The following is a 20,560-nucleotide window of genomic DNA, read 5'->3' on the forward strand; positions in this document are numbered from 1 at the left end:
CGCGGGTTCTGGGGCCGGACGCTCAACAAAGTAGGCCCGGGGGGGGGGGCGAGGCCGGCCCGCCGATCGGTGGGCCCCAATCGCGGGCCAGACCCCATTGGAGGCTGCCCCCCAACCCTTTGCGCAGAGTTCCCACCGGCAGCGACCAGGACGGCGCCGGCAGGACTCTGCTTTTTCCACTCGGCCCATTCCGGGCCGGAGAATCGGCGGCCCGGCCTTGTTCAGCAGCCGCGACTGGTGCCGCGCCAAACCTGCCGGAGCAAATGGCGCCGATTCTCCGCTCCTTGGAGAATCGCGTGCCGGCGTCGGTGCGGCGTGGCGCAGTTGCGGCGATTCTCCGGCGCGGGGCTGGGAGAATCGCGCCCAGGGTGTCTCTGTACGCGGATGATTTATTGGTGTATGTATCAGAGCTAAGTGCGTTAATGGGGAATATAATGGAGCTTCTCCGAACCTTTGCGTCCTTTTCAGGGCATGAATTAATCCCGGAGAAGAGTGAAGAATTTGAGGTGTCCCACCCAGGGGCTGGGGTGGGGGTGGGAGGGCTGCCATTCCACAGGGCGGCAACTCATTTTAGGTATTTGGGGATGTCAGTGGTGTGGGACTTGGTGGTGGTGGTGGTGGGGGGGGGGGGGGGTGAAAGCGGTTTTGGTGGGATAGTCTTCCTCTGTCACTGGCAGGTCGGGTGCAGGCGATTAAAACGATTGTGCTGACACACGGTGGCGGGTGTAGCCAGGGATTAGGAAGGTGGTTCTGCAGAGAGAGCGGCAGGTAGGGGGGTTGGGCTTCCCGAATTTATTATATGACTATTGGGCGGTGAATGCCGAAAAGGTGAGGAGTTGTGTTGGAGGGGGGAGTCCCAGTGGATTAGAATGGGGGAGGATCTTTGAAGGGTGTTAGGGTTGAGGGCATTGGCAACAGCGCCACTCCAATGGCCCCGTGCAAATACTCTGGGAGTCCGGTGGTGGTGGCAAAGCTGAAGATTTGGAGACAATTGAGGCAGCACAGTAAGCTGGGGGCTAGGTCAGGGGGACATGCCAATTAGAGGGAATCATAGGTTTGAACTAGGGAAGCTGGATGGGAGGAAAGAGAAGTCAGGACCTGTTCCTGGGGGTACGTTTTGCGAGGTTGGCAGAGTTGGAGGAGAAATATGAATTGGGGAAACAGGCAAGGTTTAGGTACCTGCAGCTCCGGGACTTTGCTAGGAAGGAGGTTCAGAGCTTCCCGATAGCGCCGGCACTTCATTGTTGGAACAGGTATTGACGGCAGGGGGAATGGAGAAGGGGGTGGTGTCAGCGATCTACAGGAGGATTCTGGGGGATGGTGGGGTATCTGTGGAGGGGATCAAAGCCAAGTGGGAGGAAGAGTTGGGGGAAGTCTGTGGAAGACGGTGTGAGGTGCTCTGGAGGGTGAGCGCCTCAACTGCAAGCGCAAGGTTGGGGCTGATACAGCTGAAGGTCGTGTATAGCGTGCACCTCACGAGGGTGAGGATGAGCCGACTCTTTGAGGGAGTGGAGGATGTGACTGAGCGATGTGGGAGGAGCCCCGCAAATCATGTACACATGTTTTGGTCCTGCCCGAAGCTGGAGATGTATTTGGAGGGAGGTTTTCAGTGTCATCTCGGGGTAGTGCACGTGAAGCTGGAGCCAGAGGCCCGAGAAGCCATTTTCAGATTTTCGGACGGGCCAGGGCTGCCATTGGATGCGGGGCCAGATGTTGTAGCCTTCACCTCACTGATTGCCCGGAGGCGGGTCCTGTTGGGGTGGAGGTCAGCTTCTCCGCCCTGTGCCTCGGCTTGGCAGGGGGATCTACTGGAATTTCTGTCTCTCGAGAAGGTGAAGTTTGAACTGAGGGGGATGAAGGAAGGGTTCTACAATTCATGGGGTCTGTTTATTGTGCATTTTCGAGAATTGGTTGCATCGACCATGCTGGGTGTGGGGGGCAGGGGGGATTGTGGTTATTGTTCTTGAGTGCACTGTTTACTGATAATTTGTCTTTCTTTTTTACTTGGGATGTATACTGAACGGGATACTGTTTGGGAGATTGATACTTTGTTTTTGTTTGTTTTCGTTTGTTGTTTATTTAATAAAAATGAGGAGAATCAAAAAATATTTTTTTTTTTTTTAAATTCGGCTTGAGGCCACAAATTGGATTTTCGCCAAGCGCAAAATGGTTTGAGATTGTCCCAGGCCCTTCCAACTGGCACGAACCAGATCTCTCCCAGTAAGGGCGAGAAGCTGATTTTAAATGTATTTGAATGAATTTTAATCTCTCAATCGCTTCTCGGCCTTTTGGCTACGATCAAGCAAAGGATGAGGCGCGATGCTGTTTCCTGTCGGCTTGGATCTTGTAAGTCTCTCTTGTAGAGACCATGAATTGACTTCAATTTGAATTGGTTTATAGAACAAGCAATGAGATGGATTCAGGGTTTTCCCTGTCCACTCGGTGCATTGGCTTTGTAACATGAAGGATGGGATACATTTTTTAAGAAATAATTTCAATCTCGTTAATGAGATTGAAATCAGATCTTCAGCCTCGCGCAATTTTCCCGCCTAACCGTGGGATGTCAGCTGAGTGCCAGTTACTACTGGTCCTTACAAAACGGGAACCGGGCGCAGTGGATTCCGAGAAGGAGGTGGGAACCTCACTCCACTTACCTCCCAGGGAACACTGGCACAGCAGCAACTGGCAGATGCCGCCGGTGGGTGGGGGGGGGGGGGGGGGGCGCTCGTGGCTGAGGTGCTCAGGCTGGGCTGGAGGGGACCAAGTCATTGGTCTCTCTCTGGAATGAGGGTAACGGTGGGTCTGTGAAGCCAGCTTTTAACACCCAATAACAGCACAGCTGCAGCCTGTCTTTCCTACAATCCTCTCTCAGGACCGAAACGTCACCTGGTTAGGACTAGGCAAGGGTCAACAGTTAAAGCTGGTATTGCATTTACCCACAGTTCAAGTATGTTAATATAGTTAACCTTATAATAAAATAGAGTTGCACCACTTCAAGTGTTGGTGACCTGTTTGTGATCCAGAACACCCAACACATCATGGTACAAGGAGTGATTGCATACTAGCACTTCTGAGACCCACCTACAACTAATCAGCATTCCGGCATCCTGCAGTATGGAGAACACCAACCCGCCGTCGCTCCACATTGCCGGCAATCTCGGGGTCAATTGGAAGATTTTTAAACGGCGCTTGCAGTTCTTCCTCGAAGCCACGGACAGGGAGAACGCCTCGGACACCAGGAAGATTGCTCTGCTCCTCTCCACGGCCGGGCAACACGCCATCCACATCTTCAACTCCCTCACATTCGCAGACGACAAGGACAAGACAAAGTACAAGACGGTTCTCCTCAAATTCCATACCCACTTCAGCATAGAGGTCAATGAAAGCTTATGAAAGATACCTGTTCCAGCAGCACTTGCAGGGTAAGGACGAGCCTTTCCAATCCTTTTTAACACACCTCTGCATCCTTGCACAGTCCTGCGGCTACGGGCCCACCTCCGACTCCATGATACGCAACCAGATCGTATTTGGTGTTCTGTCGGACCCCCTGCGTCAGCAGTTACTCAAAATTAAGCAACTCACCCTAGCGACTGCCATCGAGACCTGTGTCCTGCATGAAAATGCCACTCCCACATACAGGTGGCTGAAACGGCGCGGCAAGGTCCTCACGAGGCGGAACGGGTCCAAACAATTGAACACCTCCAAGGCTGCAGCCTGGATGAGGGCGGCCATTTTGCACGCTTTTCGCGGCCTCCCGCGCTTGTACGCGCCAATCGAGAGGACAGTGACGTGGAGGAATGTGATCGCGCACCACGCAGGACCGCACCGCGCATGCGCGGTGGCGCAACGAATATACTGACGTCACGACGTGCGGCAACTGTGGCTCCGCCCATTTAAAGCGTCAATGTCCTGCAAAATCGCGACAATGCCTACGATGTGGCAGACTTGGCCACTATGCTGCCTGCTGTCGAGCAGCTCAGCCTGCCAATTCATATCGCTTCAGCCAGCCTCGCAGGAACATTCGGGCAATTCAACCCACGTTCACCGAGTCCAATTCCGACTTCCCGCAGATCAGACACCGAGGATCCGAGGGAGTCTTTTCGAGTCACTGTTATAACAAAGAACAGGCTGTCCCCGAATCAAAACTACCAGCTGCTGTCGGTGCACAGCATTGATCCAGACGACGAGTGGTGTGCCACCCTGACGGTCAACCGATCCCAGATATGATTCCGCCTGGACACTGGTGCTTCCGCTAATCTCCTAGCGTGGTCAGACTTTCAGACCCTTGGGGTTAAACCAACCATTCTTCCGTCGACCTGCCAACTAGTGGACTACAATGGCAACGTCATTCCTGCTACCGGTTCATGCCAACTCGAAGGGACGCATAACTTGCGAAAATCCATCCTTCCCTTCGAGATCGTGGGCTCCTCGAAGGACTCTCTGCTAGGCGCACAGGCATGCAAACTCCTAAACCTCGTTCAATGAGTACACTCTCTCTCTCTCTCTCTCTCTCTCTCTCTCTCTCTCTCTCTCTCTCTCTCTCTCTCTCTCTCTCTCTCCAGAGGACACGTCTGCCTTCCAGGATGCGGACTTCAGGGCGCAACTCGACCAGCACCGCAGCGTTTTCGAAGGCATGGGTACGCTTCCATACACTTACAAAATCCTGCTCAAACAAGATGCCACGCCTGTGGTTCATGCACCTCGCAGTGTCCCAGCACCCCTCCAGGACTGCCTCAAGCAGCAGCTGCAGGACCTCCAGGACCAAGGAGTGCTCTCCAGAGTGACGGAACCAACCGACTGGGTCAGTTCCATGGTGTGCGTAAAGAAGCCTTCCGGCGAGCTCCGGACCTGCATTGACCCAAAGGACCTGAACGGCAACATAATGAGGGAGCATTACCCTATCCCCAAGCACGAGGAGATCACGTGCGAGATGGCTCGGGCCAACATCTTCACCAAACTTGACGCCGCGAAAGGATTCTGGCAAATTCAACTCGACAGGTCCAGCAGAAAGCTGTGCACCTTTAATACCCCGTTTGGCAGATACTGCTACAACAGGATGCCGTTTGGGATTATATCGGCATCAGAAGTATTACACCGGATCATGGAGCAAATGATGGAGAGCATTGAGGGTGTGCGCGTCTATGTTGATGACATCATCATTTGGTCCACCACCCCGCAGGAGCATATCAGTCGCCTCCAGCGCGTTTTCAAGCGAATACGGGACCAAGGTCTTCGCCTCAACCAAGCCAAATGTTCCTTCGGCCAGACGGAACTCCAGTTCCTAGGGGACCACATCTCCCGGTTGAGTGTGCGGCCGGATGCGGACAAGGTGGCAGCCATCACGGCCATGCAGAAGCCAGCGGATAAGAAGGCGGTCCTCCGATTTTTGGGCATGGTCAACTTCCTGGGGAAGTTCATCCCCAACCTCTCCTCCCATACCACAGCTCTCCGGAACCTGGTCAGGCAGATGACAGACTTCCAATGGCTTCCCACTCACGAGCACGAATGGGAGGAGCTTAACACCAAACTTACCACGGCCCCGGTATTGGCATTTTTTGATCCCACGAAGGAAACACAAATTTCAACTGATGCCAGCCAATCTGGCATTGGGGCGGTGCTCCTGCAACGCGATGAGGCCTCATCATGGGGCCCCGTTGCATGCGTCACGTGCCATGACCCCCACGGAACAGTGCTACGCGCAGATCGAAAAGGAGTGCCTAGGCCTGTTGACTGGGGTCAACAAATTTCATGATTACGTGTACGGCCTCCCCCAATTCACTGTCGAGACCGACCATCGCCCGCTGGTCAACATTATACAAAAAAGACCTGAATGATATGACCCCTCACCTCCAGCGCATTCTGCTTAAACTCCGGCAGTACGATTTCCAGCTCCTATACATCCCGGGCAAGGACCTGATCATAGCCGACGCTCTGTCCAGGGCAGTCAACACCCCGTGTTACCCAGAGGGGTTCGTCTGCCAGGTTGACGCCCATGTGGCCTTCACGGCCTCCAATCTGCCGGCCACGGATGAACGCCTTATCCACATTCGCTGCGAGACTGCGGCTGACCCCCTACTACAGCGTGTCATGCGTCACATGACGGACGGGTGGCTCAAGGGCCAATGCCCGCAGTTCTACAATATCAGAGACAATCTGGCAGTAATCGATGGTGTCCTCCTGAAGCTGGACCGCATCGTGATCCCGCACAGCATGCGCCAGCTCGTTTTGGAACAGCTACATGAGGGCCATCTTGGCGTGGTGAAGTGCCGACAGAGAGCCCGAGAGGCTGTGTACTGGCCCGGCATCAATGAGGACATCGCCAACACAGTGCTCAACTGCCCCACCTGTCAGCGGTTCCAGCCGGCCCAACCACGTGAGACCCTACAGCCCCATGAGTTGGTCACGTCCCCTTGGTCTAAGGTAGGCGTTGACCTGTTCCATGCGCTCGGCAGGGACTATGTTCTGATCGTAGACTATTTTTCGAACTACCCGGAGGTCGTACGTCTGCACCACATCACATCATCGGCGGTCATCCTTGCCTGCAAGGAGACCTTTGCTCTTCACGGCATCCCACTCCCTGTGATGTCGGACAATGGCCCCTGCTTCGCGAGCCAGGAATGGTCCACCTTTGCCAGCAGGTACAACTTTGTGCATGTGACATCCAGTCCCCTGCACCCGCAATCCAATGGCAAAGCGGAAAAGGGCGTCCACGTCGTCAAACGGCTCCTCTGCCAGGCTGCCGATGCAGGATCCGACCTCTACCTCACCTTGCTGGCCTATCGTTCGGCCCCACTCTCCACGGGCCTGTCGCCAGCCCAGCTGCTCATGGGTCGCACCCTCAGGACCACGGTAACGTCCATTCACGTCCCAGACCTCGACCACGTTCTGGTCCTTCAGCAGATACAACAGTCTCGTGCACAACACAAGGCGCCGCATGACGCTCGGGCGACTGATCTCCCTGCTCTGCCGCCGGATGACAACGTCCGTCTCCATCTTCCTGAGGGTGGCTGGTCTGCAACTGCTGTGGTTCTTCAGCAGGTGTCTCCCCGCTTGTTCCTGGTTCGTCTGCCAGATGGTTCCATTCGCCGCCGCAATCGGCGTGCCCTTCGTCTCGTTCCACGCTCGCTACATGATCCGGTGCCACGCCCTCCTGTTGTCCCCGACCTGGACTATGTGGAGATTCCGAATACTCTGCATCCTCCTCACTCTGCCGTGGCCCAGCCCGTTCCTCAGCTGGTGGCTCCTGACCCACCCTTGAGGCGGTCAACCAGAATTCATCGCCCACCTCCGAGACTTGATTTATGAGTTTTACAATGTTGGACTCTTTGGTCTGATCTGTTATCCTGTTTCATCGTTCTAGTAGTTTGTATATAATGTTCATTTCGTTGTTGGTGTGACACCCTATTTCTCTGCACCAGGCACCTTCCCGTGTAAATAGATTAGCCTCATGTACATAGTCATGTAAATAACACACACACACATAGTCAGGTACATTCACTACACAATATTTATTGTCACGCAGGCACATGTTCTTTATATAAAAGGGGGGGATGTCATAATATACACCAGTATATTATGGTGCAGACACACACACACACTGATGGACATGCAGTGGGACCAATCAGCATACACAACACCACAGCCAATTACCAGTGAGAGCACACGCACTATAAAGACAGGGGACAGGAGAGTTTCCGCTCATTCTAGTAGCAGCCAGCTCGGAGCACAGAGCTCACAGCCTTCAACACAGACATTCACCATGTGCTGAGTGCATCGCCTGGTTAGGACTAGGCAAGGGTAACAGTTAAAGCTGGTATTGCATTTACCCACAGTTCAAGTATGTTAATATAGTTAAAATAGAGTTGCATAACTTCCAGTGTTGGTGACCTGCTTGTGATCCAGAACACCCAACACATCATGGCCTGGCTGAACTCTGTTTTCTTTCGATTAGCTTTACTTCATTCTCTATGACAGAGCTCTGTACTTGCTTGAAAGTTTCTTCGCATGTACAGCTTAAATTCTGCAGGGGGGAGCTCAGGGGCCATTGTAGCCTCCAGGTGTTTGGATACAGGGCAGTGTCAACTAGGCAGTGCCAAGGTGCATGGCCTATAGCGAGACCCATTGGGAGGACCCTGATGCCTGCGATCCTTGGGGGGTGGAATTGATGCCAGCGATCCTTGGGGGAGGGGGGGGCAGTGCTAACGTCACCCTGTTCTCTTGTGAAGACGGGCTTGCTCGTGTGTTTAGGCCCCACCCCTCAAAATGCCAGGGCGCAAAGCACAGTCAAAAAATGGCAAAGTATGGGAAGATCTCGTCAGGAAACTTGCCCTGTTTCTTTGTGGAGAAACAGGTTGGTTTTCTGACTGAACCTGACCCTTTGCGATTCTTCGGGAAAATTCCGCCCATTTTTTTTCGATATCATGAGTTCAGTGGTCGTGTAAAACCATGTTTTAACCAAAGGGCCCAACAAGGAGTAATGGAAGAGAAATTTCCTTTTTAACATTTTTTTGAGTTTCAATTTGCACAAAAATTCAATTGCAGCTCAGTTTCTCAGCAATGGATTATTTTACCAAACAAACTGGTCAACACCATTACCGGCCCCAAGTCTGCTGGTTGCTATAGTAACAGGATGAGTTGCTCTACAGGTTATAAAATTGAAATGTGATGCAAATACAATTATAACACGTTCCACTTCTGGTCTGACTTTGTTTTTCTTTCAGGTAAAGCATTCAAATGTTGTACAAATGACTGCAAAGAGTCTTTCTCTAGTATGCATCATCTGATGAATCACATGAGAGCACATCACAAACCTAACCGATACTACAAGTAAGTTGACCATTAGGCCAACACCTGCACATCCAGTTTGAAAGTAAATGTTTGACCGAGCATGCAGATTCTACTGTGAAATTACTGCTGCGGAAAGCATTGGAGTTGGTGCCTGACCTCCCCCAGAACGTGTGACACCCCCATCTTGGGGGGTGGGAGTCTCATCGACCCTGTTCAATACCAAACCCTGTCAAAGGTCAGGAGAGTGTAATCCAGTCCCCATCACTAAATCCGACAAACATTGCCAGCTGTTTGTCATTACCACAGGTGGCAGCTGCAAACATGTCTTTGAAAAATGTAGTGAGCAATTATGTACAGTTCCAGAAGGACTTGACCTGTACTCCGTGATTGGAAAAGCTCCACTGATTTTGGGTGTAGCGAAGCTACCTGAAAATTTGAATCAGCTGCTCACACTTTTGATAATTGTGGAAGACGGTTGTGGTGATATACATCACCGTAAATACACAAGGGGTTAATGTAAATACTCTTCGACTAAGTAAACACTAGAGGGAGCACCAGAGACGCCATGACATGCAGACATGCAGCTAATGAACACCTAGAATAGGACACGACCAATGGGCAGTCAAGACACCCAGAGGTGACACTACCACAAGGGGGCATTACACAACCCATATATAAGAACAGGGCACACATGCTCTGTCTCTTTCCACAGGCAATACTTAAGAGAGTAGGACAGGGGCAGATCCGAAGCACCACACCCACCACGTGGCTTAGAGCAGACTGGTTAGTTAGACTGAGTTACTATAGCAAGATTAGCAGGAGTGTCGAACTCATAGAGAACTGTGCTCATGGTTCAATAAATCACATTGAACTTACTTCAAAAGTCTGGAGTATCTTTTAGTCAGAGCTGCATCGAGTTGCAGCCTAAGTTATCCCAGAGTACATAACACATCAACGTTCAGACAATGAAATCACCTGAAGTCTCCAATCAGCTGAAGACAACTCCCTGAAGGCGGTACGGCTGCCTCACAGCGCCAGGGACCGGGTTCAATTCCAGCCTCGGGTGACTGTGGATTTTGGACATTCTACCCGTTTCTGCGTGGGTTTCCTCTGGGTGCTCCGGTTTCCTCCTCTAGTCTAAAGATGCACGGGTTAGGTGGATTGGCCATGATAAATTGCCCCTTAGTGTCCAAAAGGTTAGGCGGGGTTACTGGGTTACGGGGATAGGGTGGGGGCCTGTGTCTAGATAGGGTGCTCTTTCAGAGAGTGGTGCAGACTCGATGGGTCGAATGGCCTCCTTCTAAACTGTAGGGAATCTATGAATCTTAAGTCTTCACTTTCCAACAGTTATTAGCCGTGCAAACGGCCAGTTGAAGCTGGCCCAAACCTCCACCTGCTGCCCTGTTACACCAATGAGGGAGTTAGTGTATTTTCTTTATGTCCCCAGTTTGTCAGTGTCCCAGCAGCCGGAAAGGGGTGACTTCAGACTGAGAGTTATATCCATTGCATCTAGTGGATGAATTGGGTTAGCCAGACCCTAACTCTGTGTACTGGGGATGTGTTGCTTTCGAGCTAATTCTTTGCTCAGCCCCCTCAATCGATATCGCATAAAAACAGATTATCTGGTCAATTTCCCGTTGTGAGAGCTGGCTGTACGGATACTGGCTGCTACGTTTCCTACACTTTGAAGTGTCGCCACTATTGGCTGTAAAGCACTACATGAAGGCCTCGCCTTCTCAGCCTTGCCCCTCACCTGAGGTGTGGTGATCCTCAGGTTAAATCACCACCAGTCAGCTCTTCCCCCTCAAAGGGGAAAGCAGCCCATGGTCAGCTGGGACTATAGCGACTTTGCTTTTCTCACATCAACTTGTCTCTTTCTGTCTTTTCTTTCCCAGCCTATCCTTCCAGCCCAGGGCAGGCAACCTGATCCCAGAACTTTATCACCGCAATAAGCCATGCGGAAGTGAATGAGGGCAGTTGAGACTAATCTGGCTGCTGTGGGGTTGATAGCTCCATTCTATTTATTGGAGATCACGGATCATAGGATCCTTACAGTGCAGAAGGAGGCTATTTGACTCATCAAGTCTGCACTGACCCTCAAAGAGCACCCTATCTAGACACATGCCTCCACACTATCCCAGTAACCCCACCTAACCAGCTGGACACTTAAGGGGCAATTTATTATCTAATCCACCTAACCTGCACATCATTTCGACAGTGGGAGGAAACCGGAACACCCGGAGGAAGCCCACGCAGACACTGGGAGAATGTACAAACTCCACACAGTCGCCCAAGGCTGCCACCTTGAACCGCTGGAGTTCCTGTGGTGTGGGCACACCCACAGTACTGTTAGGCAGGGAATTCCAGGATTTTGCAAGTGGCAGTACAGTGTAACACCAGCAGTGAGTTAACCTTCTGTTGCCCTATTATGTATTTTCTTTTATTCCCTTTTCTTTCCATGTACTTAATGATCTGTTGAGCTGCTCGCAGAAAAATACTTTTCACTGTACCTCCGTGCATGTGACAATAAACAAATCCAATCCAATCCAAGGGCTGGGTAATATTTATTTGCTGGCGTTCATCGAGGGATAAATATTGGTCAGGGTACTGTGGAGAAACACCCTGCCCTTCGAAATAGTGTCATGGGCTCTTATTCCCCCACCTGAATGTGCAGACAGGGCCTCCATTTTAATCCAAAAGGTGGCACTTCTGGCAGCACAGCACTCCCTCACTGCTTCATCGGCCTAGTTTAATGTGCTGCAAAATCGGGGATGGCATTCAAACCCACAGCTTTCTGATTCTGAAGTGAAATTGCCACATTGAGCTGTGGCGATTCATTAAATACACTGTTAGGTTTAAAAAAAAACATGGAAAGATGCCAAGAGCCAAGGAATAATTTTTGAAATGGTTTTGTCTTACAGATGCGAAGGATGTAAACTACGCTTCCGAACACATCGATCTCTTTTCAAACATATGCATTTCTGTTTTAACACTCCGGCATATTCCCTGCCACAGAAGATAGACAGGCAGTGTCCCAGCCCTTTATCTGCCAGTGGATCAGGCCCTCTGATTAAACAGCCAGTCTCTGTGGAACCAGTGAAATTTCAAAGCGTGATCAAGCAGCTTGAAAAGGATAGCAGCGTGGCAAACATGGACACCATTTGCAAGGCAGTCGATTCAAGGTTGCTCCCGCCTCTCCCAAATCCCCTACCAACTCTTCACCCTTCACTGAATCCTATGCCATTGGTCTCAGCAACCCCACATTCGTTTTCACTGCTGGAGCCATCTCTGTTTGCCACACCCAGCCTCAGCAGGTTCCCTAGCCAAGCCCACACTCCAGTGCCCAGGCCCTTCATTCCATACATGCATCCTGCACCTTACAGCCTCTCCCAAGATGCCACACAGTCACGCTTCAGGTCTTATGTTCCCTCCGAGAGCCTGCCATTCTCCAATGCGGTCTGGAGGAAGAGTACGGGTAAGGGGTATTTTTTAATCTTGTAACCTTCTAAAGGAAAATGGAGTTTCAATTTGCTGTCAGTCTTTCGCATGTTGAATGTTAAATTCCTGGTGAAAACCGCAATTTGTGAACTAGATTTACAGGAAGGGCATTCTGGAAGAAACTAATATTTGTTTGCTTTTCGCCATAATAAATTGCCCTCTAATAAAATCACTTTTTATTCAGAATTGCATCTTTCAAAGTTAGCAAACCATTGTTTATGAGGGAAAAATACAGTTTTTTTAAAAAAATATTGGGCGAAAGTGGCTTAACTCCTGGGCGCCAGTTTTTGTTGGGGTTTCTTCTGGTCACTTCCATGATATTTTTGATTTTCTTACCAATGAATTTCATCGATCCTGCTGACCTGAATTATTCAAACCATCAGCTGAAATGAGTCATGTGCTGCCAGTCCTCTGTTATATTTTAGCGCCATAATGGCACAGAAGGAAGTCAATTCAGCCAATCGAGTCAATCCTCCCACACTGTCCCCGGGGCCCTAGAACGTTTTCCTTTGAATGCCTATCCAATTGAAATCATTGATCATCTCCGCACCCAACACCTTTGTAAGCAACTTGTTCCAAATCCAAAGGTTCTGCCTCACTTTCCACCCCCCAGCTCCCCTCCTGTATCACTTGCCAGAAACCTTAAATCTGTGACTGAATTATACACTGCCCCTGCTAGTAGGTTTGCGAGCGACTGGGGAGGTGGGGATCTGCAAATTTCCTGGATTACCTTCCGACTCCAGTCCCTCCGCATTTTTAAGTGGCATGGCTGAGGCCCAGGCCAGCCCCCCTGCCCTTTCCCCAAAAGAGGTACTTAAGTGGGCAATCTCTTAAGTACCTCCCTGCCCCCCCCCCCCCCCCCCCCCCCCCAATTTATTGCCCTCAAGGCTCCACAGGCTTTGAATGGGAAAGGAGCGGGGCTAATCTCCTTTAGGCAGCACGGTAGCACAAGTGGTTAGCACTGTGGCTTCTCAGGGTCCCAGGTTCGATTCCCCGCTGGGTCACTGTCTAGTGCGGAGTCTGCACGTTCTCCCCGTGTCTGCGTGGGTTTCCTCTGGGTGCTCCGGTTTCCTCCCACAGTCCAAAGACGTGCAGGATAGGTGGACTGGCCATGATAAATTGCCCTTAGTGACCAAAAAAAGGTTAGGAGGAGTTATTGGGTTACGGGGATAGGGTGGAAGTGAGGGCTTAAGTGGGTTGGTGCAGACTCGATGGGCCAAATGGCCTCCTTCTGCACTGTCTGTTCTATGTTCTAATCAAGGTTGCTCAGCAGCTCCCTGAGCTAATTAATGCTCAAAAAAAAATGGCAACCAATATTGGCAGAGATACAGTCCTTGCTAACTCTTCAACTGGCAGGGTAGAAAACTATGCCCCACTCTGGCATGATCGAACTGGTTACAATGGGGGTGAGTTTAACGAAATGGGAACCAAGTCCCATAGTGAGCGTGTTTCCCTGCACTCGCAGAAACAAGGCTATTAAACAGGACTTGTGTTTGATAAGGGGCCTCAACTGGGAACGTGTGGCCGAGGCCCCACATGACCCCGTTTGGTACACTGGGGAGCTCCGCTCACCAGAACTCCTCAGTGTAGCAAAAGATCGGGATGCATTTAATCTCAAGAGGCCCTCTACGCGATTCCTGATTTTTGTCCCCCCCCCCCCCAAGCCCCAACACACTAAGCGCCCTGCACCCTCCCCAACACCCACGCAGGGCACCCCCATCCTGATCACACCCAAGCAGAAAATGTCAGCCTTGCACCTTGACAGTACCCACCTGACAGTGCCACCTAGGTAACTTGGCAGGGCCCGGCTGGTACCCTGGTGGCCAGGTGCTAGGCTGGTAGTGCTAGGGTACCACCCTGCCCAAAGGGCATGCACCTGGGGGCCTCTGATCCCCATGAGTGCTGTTCCATCTGGTCCCCATTTGTTGAACAGCGCTCGTCCAAGATCTCCAAGGCAAGGGAGATTGATCCCACGCCTCGGGGGAACTCCAGAATCTGCACTTTTGTTTTTGGATATATATTCTGGGCATGATTTTGTGGCTGCGTTGCTCTCAAGTGAGAGCACAATGTGGCCGGTAGATCCTGGGAAAGGCCTCTCGCGGGCTTCCCAACAGCCTTCACACCTCATGGATCTTCCCAAGCCTGGCGAAGTGTCGAAATCTGAAGCACACTCAATAAGGATGTGACCAAATGGCATGCGCTTAAGTAGGGTAAACCTACTTGGGCATGTTCACCTGATATCTACCGGCCTCCCGGAACATACCAGCCTCCCCAGCTAGGTTGCAGCTGGGCACCATTCAGTACTGGTCCACGCAAACGTGGACCAGGCAGAATGGCACCGGCCCAGGCCATCAGAGTGTAGGGTGGCTCCCAGCCCTCCCTGGAAGGGTGGCTCCCAGCCCTCCCCTGGAATGCAGACACCTTGGCACTGCCACCCTGGCACTGCCGGTGTCCAAGTGGCGCTGGCAGGAGCACTGCATGGGTGTCAGTGCAAGGGTGCCCAGAGTGGCACTGCCAAGGGTCGGAGCCTGAGGGGGGGCAATGCCCATGAAAGGATGATGGAGGGCGCGTTTGAAGGGTAGGGTGGGGGTGCATGGCAGGTAAGTGGGACCTCTGGGAGTTTGGAGATGGTGACAGTGGGGGTCATGGAGGGGGGGGACCTGTAAGAGGGTGTGGGTGCCTGTAGAGGGGGGGAACCCCATAGCGGGGTGTCCTCACTTGGGGCGGGGGGGGGGGGTGACAATGTCCATGGGTGGGGAGAGTGGGGAACCCACAAGCTCCCTGAGAGATCGGGGCAATCTTTCAAAATGGTGGCCCAATCTTGGAGTTCAGATCCCAGGTGCTGAAAAAAATTCTATGTGTGGGCTAAACAGTTGAGAAACTCCCCAGGGCCCAAAAACATGACTAAGTGTCATTTGATGGCGGTAGGGGACTCCCTGATAAACCCGTTACAAATTAACTTAGAAATGTTTCCATTAAATTCCGCCCTATAAATATATAAATCTAAATGAATGACTTGGATATTCGAATGCAGCGTAAAATTTCAAAATTTGCTGATGGTACCAAACTTGCAGGTGTGGCAGACAATGAGGATGGTGCCAATTGACTATGACAGAACATGGATAAAGCTTGCAGAATGGGCAGACAAGTGGCACATGGAATTTAATAGAGAAGTGTGATGTGCTGCATTTCAGTAGAAGGGATTCAGCGAAGTGATGTAGACTAAATGACACGGTTCTAAAGTGAGTGCAATGACTGGATAGACCCAGGGGTTCACATGCATAGATCTTTGAAGGTGGCAGGAGATGCAGAGAGATCGGTTAGCAAAGCATAGGGGCTCTTGGCTTTCACAGTTAGAGACGCTGAATACGATAGCAGGGAAGTTATGCTGAATCTTTTCAAAGCTCTGATTTACCTATAACTGGAATATTGGGTGCGATTTAATGGCCACACTACACCCGAAAAGCACCTCGCTACGGCGGAGCTTGGCCGATAAAAGCCAGGAGATCCCCAGTGCAGCACGGTGGCATAGTAGTTAGCACTGCTGCCCCACGCCGCTGAGGACCAGGGTTCGATCCCCGTCCTGGATCACTGTCTGTGTGGAGTTTGCACAATCTCCCCGTGTCTGTGTGGAGTTTGCACATTCTCCCAGTGTCTACCTGAGTCACACCCCCACAACCCAAAGATGTGCAGGTTAGGTGGATTGGCCACGCTAAATTGCCCCTTAATTGGAAAAGAAAGAATGGGTTACTCTATTTAAAAATAAAGCCGGGAGACCCTACTCCCAGGTTCTACCGGGCTCACAACGCCTTGCAAGATCTACACAATCTCGCAAGAAGCTGCGATGTAAATCCCACCCACTGGGGGCAGGATCACCCCTTTGCAAATCTGCATATTAGATAGAGACAGCTAGTCTCACTAGCAGTTTCCTGAGGTACCCAAGGCTTTGGGATCTATCCCCTTTGTCTCGGAGTGTTCGGGGGAATGCTGTTCAGAGTCCAGGTGGCACTGCCTGGGTGCCAGGTTGGCACTGCCAGGGTGCCAAGCTGTCAATCTTTGCACAGGTGCGATTGGGCTGAGGGTGCCCTGCGTGGGTGTTGGTGGGTGTGCTGTGGAGGGAGGGAGGGTGGGGGTATCCTCCCATAGTGCTTTGGGGTCTGGGGATGGTTAGGCGTCGTGTCGGGGGCTTTGGAGATCGGGACATGATTTACAAAAGTGGAGCTCCTCGATGCGGAAAACGGGACTATTGCGGCCTTGGCCGTGAGTTCCCTGGTGAGGCCCACTATTTAATGTGAGTAGCGTTCTAAAGCTATGTGTTTCTTGGTGCTGTGAGCACTGGGAAAGATACAGTTAAACATGCAGGCTATGGGACTTTATTCCCATTTAGTTGAATCGTGCCCATACGGTGAAGTTTGGTTCCTGATGCCCAGTGCTTTTTACATCCATTCTATGTGACAAAGGGTGTAGTGTGGTTGTATTGACTCCTCACCATACTTTAACAGCAGAATGATTTTGGTTTCGGGTAACTTCATAAAATGCACTTCTTGGTAAATTCTAATCAAGAATTGTTTATCACCTCTCTTGCAGCTCAGTCTGCAAACAGCAGAATTGTGTGGGAGCATACCAGGGGTCGATATAGCTGTATGCAGTGTCCATACTGGAGTGTGTCACGGGAAGAAATGACCTTGCACCTGCAAGAGCATAACACAATCCTCGGCAGCAGATTACCGAATGAGATGGGTATGTTCGGAAATGCTGGCGACAACTATGGTGCACTGTCAATGCAATTCAGTGAATCTCTGTTTACCTAAGTTTTCATGGACTGAGGGCTGTGCTCAGAAGGGCAGCCACCAATATTATATGCTTTACAGCTGAAAGTACAACAGTATCTATTGTGATTGTTGGTGAATTTTGGGTCCAGTGAATATTTTTCTGTTGGAAGTTGACACAAAAGTATACACGCCAGCTTGCACCAAAAAAAGCAACCGTTTCTTTTTGCCATTGAGACGCAGTGTGAAGTGGCACTCTGTATTTTTCATTTATGTTTCACATGATTTTCTTACCCTCATAAAGGAATGAATACCTTGTCGGAGTACAATTTCATGTATTTCAAGTGCCCTTTGCAGCACCTCGCACAACTAGGGACTGGTTTAACACAAGTGGGCTAAACAACTGACTTGTAATGCAGAACAATGCCAGCAGCGCGGGTTCAATTCCCGTACCGACCTGGCGAATAGGGGCTTTTCACAGTAACTTCATTAGAGCCAACTTGTGACAACAAGCGATTATTATTATTAACTCCCTGCTGTTCGTGGTAAAATAATGGGCTCCATTTGACCACAAGGTTCATCAAACGCATTCACCTGACCTGCATAAATCCTAATTCCAGCGTAGGTGACTGGATAAACATCAATTTTCTCTTTAACCTGGGGCTCTAAGGCCAGTTGTAGCACAAATCTGGACTTTCCCCGTTTGCATAGTTTGATTACCCTGCCTTAACCAGATAAGCCATCAAGGAAATATTGAATCACTATTTTGCACACTATTCTTCATAATTGTACTTTTATACGAAGAGTCCCAGCAGATTTGACCTTGCAATTCTTGGATATTTTGATGATGCGCTTACTCATTTCTGGGTCAAGAGCCACTGGTTTGTTTTAAGGATATCCACATTATTGCTTCGCTTTTCCATTTAATTAACAAAAAGTCTATTTTCTTCATTTTTCGTGGAAAAACCTTTAGCCTTTTTAACCATTTTTTTTTTAGTTTTCCATACAAATGTATTTAAGGCACAATTTTTTTGACATTGCCTAGATAATACACTTACATAGTGCCCAAAACCCATGGGTATCTCTCATTGTAGTATCACTGAGCACCATGCCAGACTTGGGAGCAGCACACGCATTTTGATGTATCGATTATCCCACATCACATTTTCAAACCGTTCCCTCACTGTTCTGCTAGGTCACTCTTAATACGCCAAGATACCTGTATCACTTTTACAGTATTCTTTAAAGCATGTTGCCAATAAATACTGTAGAGTTTGAAACCTCTTTTGGAAAAAGTTGCAGACGCCCAAGACAGAAATTCCGATGCTCTTATGAGTGGATTTGTATTCCAGTTTTGCTGCTTTTTGTTCAGGGTTAGTGCCAAGTGTTGTTAGTGGCACTTCCTGCTTAATGGAATTTTCTACAGACATCACATCATCTGTTTTGAGTATATGTCCTTAAGCATTATAAGTGTTGCCTTCTGCGGTATCCTACATGGCAATGGTGCTTTTGCAACAATAGTAAACACTGGAACTCTAAAGTGATGTTGTGGGATAATGGGCGCAAGTACTTAAAATATCTTTGTCTGGAATTCTCCTCCCCATTCAGGTGTGGGTGGGGGCAGGATTTTCTGACTTGCTGTATCCCAAGGCATCGGTGGATGCTACATTTCTTTGTTAGCGTCCAAATGGGACCAAGCAGGGAAATGGACCCATTCTGGGTTCAAACAATCTCCATTTGGCACTGCATATCCAGCTCCCTCAACATCCTGGTAACAATTTAGTTTTCTTATATTAGCTATCACAAAGGATTGAGCCAGCATGCAAGCCCAAAAAAATGTGAAGTGCTCTCCACCATTTGTTTGACATCAAAGGGCTCAACTAGTGTGAATGTTTTTGGAGTGTGGTGGACTTGAATCACCCAGAGGTTGAGGGGACTTTGTTGTTCTAACTCAAAGGGTGCTGCAAGGGTCATCACATCAGATCTTGGAGGATCTTCTTCCATTCTCTGTGCCTGAGAAAGGAATTGCACCCCAGTTTTGTTGAGTTTACTTTTCAATAGTGGTGGTTATCTGGCCGCATACTGTGCTTCAATATTTCAAAGTGATTATTGGATGTGGCACAGCTATCGGTATCCATTTTGAGGAGGGCTAGTTGAAAGTTGTTTCAACAGATCAATGCGTCTGCATTTCTAGAGGTTGGGATGCCCAGTTTGTTTTTGCTGCCAAAGGCACTATTCCAGTCATCGCTCTGGAGGCACGTACAATGCACACACTTTGCAACTGTCTGGGATTCAGGAGCTTCAGAACATAGCTGCGTCAGAAAACCTAAATGCTCAATCGTCAACTGCAGCAAGTGATGATTTTTCAGGATCTGGAGCATTGAATAAAGGGTGGAATTCTCTTTCATTTTAGTTTCCCGTTCTCAAATTTATCAAGAGCAGGGATTTTCTTTCCTCCGCCGCCGTCCACGCGCCCCCCCCCCCCCCCCCCCCCCCCCCAATAGCATCAATTTCTCAATGTCTTTTACACCTTACCTCCTGACTGGGGTGGCGTGGTCAGATCTACTTTCTCTGAGTCTAGCCGTGGGGATGGGATAAAATCTTTATCTTTTCAGCTTTTTTGTTCAAGAGAATCATTGCACCAGGGCTTAGGATTGGAGACGGAAGTGCAGCAGAGTTTTTGTGTATTGCAGGTCAAGCCATATGTTTTAACGAATTTCATGCTTTTGTTTGGCATATTGTAAATTGCAATCTGCAGGCATGTCCCTTTTCTAATGTATTTGGAATAAATCTAATTGTTCATTAGGAACACCATGGCCTAATTGATCATTTGCGGTTGGACCCCTTCAACTGCAGGCATTGAAAGGGTGCATGCGAACTTGATTACCTCCCTTCACAGTTGCTTGAAGACATGTATGGGTTCAATTCTGCTGGTTGTTTTGCTTTTTATTGTATCCTGTACAGTTATTGAAAATCGTAAATAAAGAACATTGAGATAAATGTCATTGACCATTATTATGTGCTCGGTCAGCCTTTTCCTTCCTTGACCAAGAGTTCAGCCATTTGCAGTTTAATACTAATCATAGATCCATCTCTGCATTCAACATCACAAACCAGCAACCACCGTACACATTGACAAACTAGTTAATGGAGTCCAATCGGCGATTTTGTGAACATTTACCTGATCGTCTTTTGCTTTTCTTTTTCCAGCATATTTAATTTTGCCTTTTTTCTTTTTACAATATCAAAAACAAGTTTGAAACGGAAATATCAGTGATCACCCTGGACCCAAAGTTACAAAATCTACAGGATCGACAGCAGCTGAAATAAAGCAAAATAAACATCCGGCCAGAGACTCTACTACTGTTTGTTTCTATCATTGAGGAAGACACCAGCAACCACAATTAATATTTCCAATGCAGAACAAATGCAATCATATCATTATCTGCAACAATCAGTACATGACCTTATCCACTCTCTTATGCACCCAATTGGGATTGAAGGAG

At 49.6% G+C, this 20,560-nt stretch overlaps 1 protein-coding gene across 1 annotated transcript in view; it reads left to right on the forward strand.

The window, feature by feature from the left end:
• znf414 (zinc finger protein 414) overlaps positions 1–20,069 on the forward strand; it is a 57,321-nt gene extending 37,252 nt beyond the window's left edge. Inside the window, exons 3-5 of the mRNA XM_072482570.1 lie at positions 8,721–8,826; positions 11,709–12,262; positions 16,873–20,069. Coding sequence (XP_072338671.1) covers positions 8,721–8,826; positions 11,709–12,262; positions 16,873–17,096 — 884 coding nt within the window. The 3' untranslated portion in view covers positions 17,097–20,069. The remainder of the gene's footprint in view (positions 1–8,720; positions 8,827–11,708; positions 12,263–16,872) is intronic.
• The last annotated feature ends 491 nt before the right edge of the window (positions 20,070–20,560 follow it).

This window comes from Scyliorhinus torazame, chromosome 18 (assembly GCF_047496885.1).
Source record: "Scyliorhinus torazame isolate Kashiwa2021f chromosome 18, sScyTor2.1, whole genome shotgun sequence".
In the NCBI taxonomy this organism is placed as follows: Eukaryota; Metazoa; Chordata; class Chondrichthyes; order Carcharhiniformes; family Scyliorhinidae; genus Scyliorhinus; species Scyliorhinus torazame.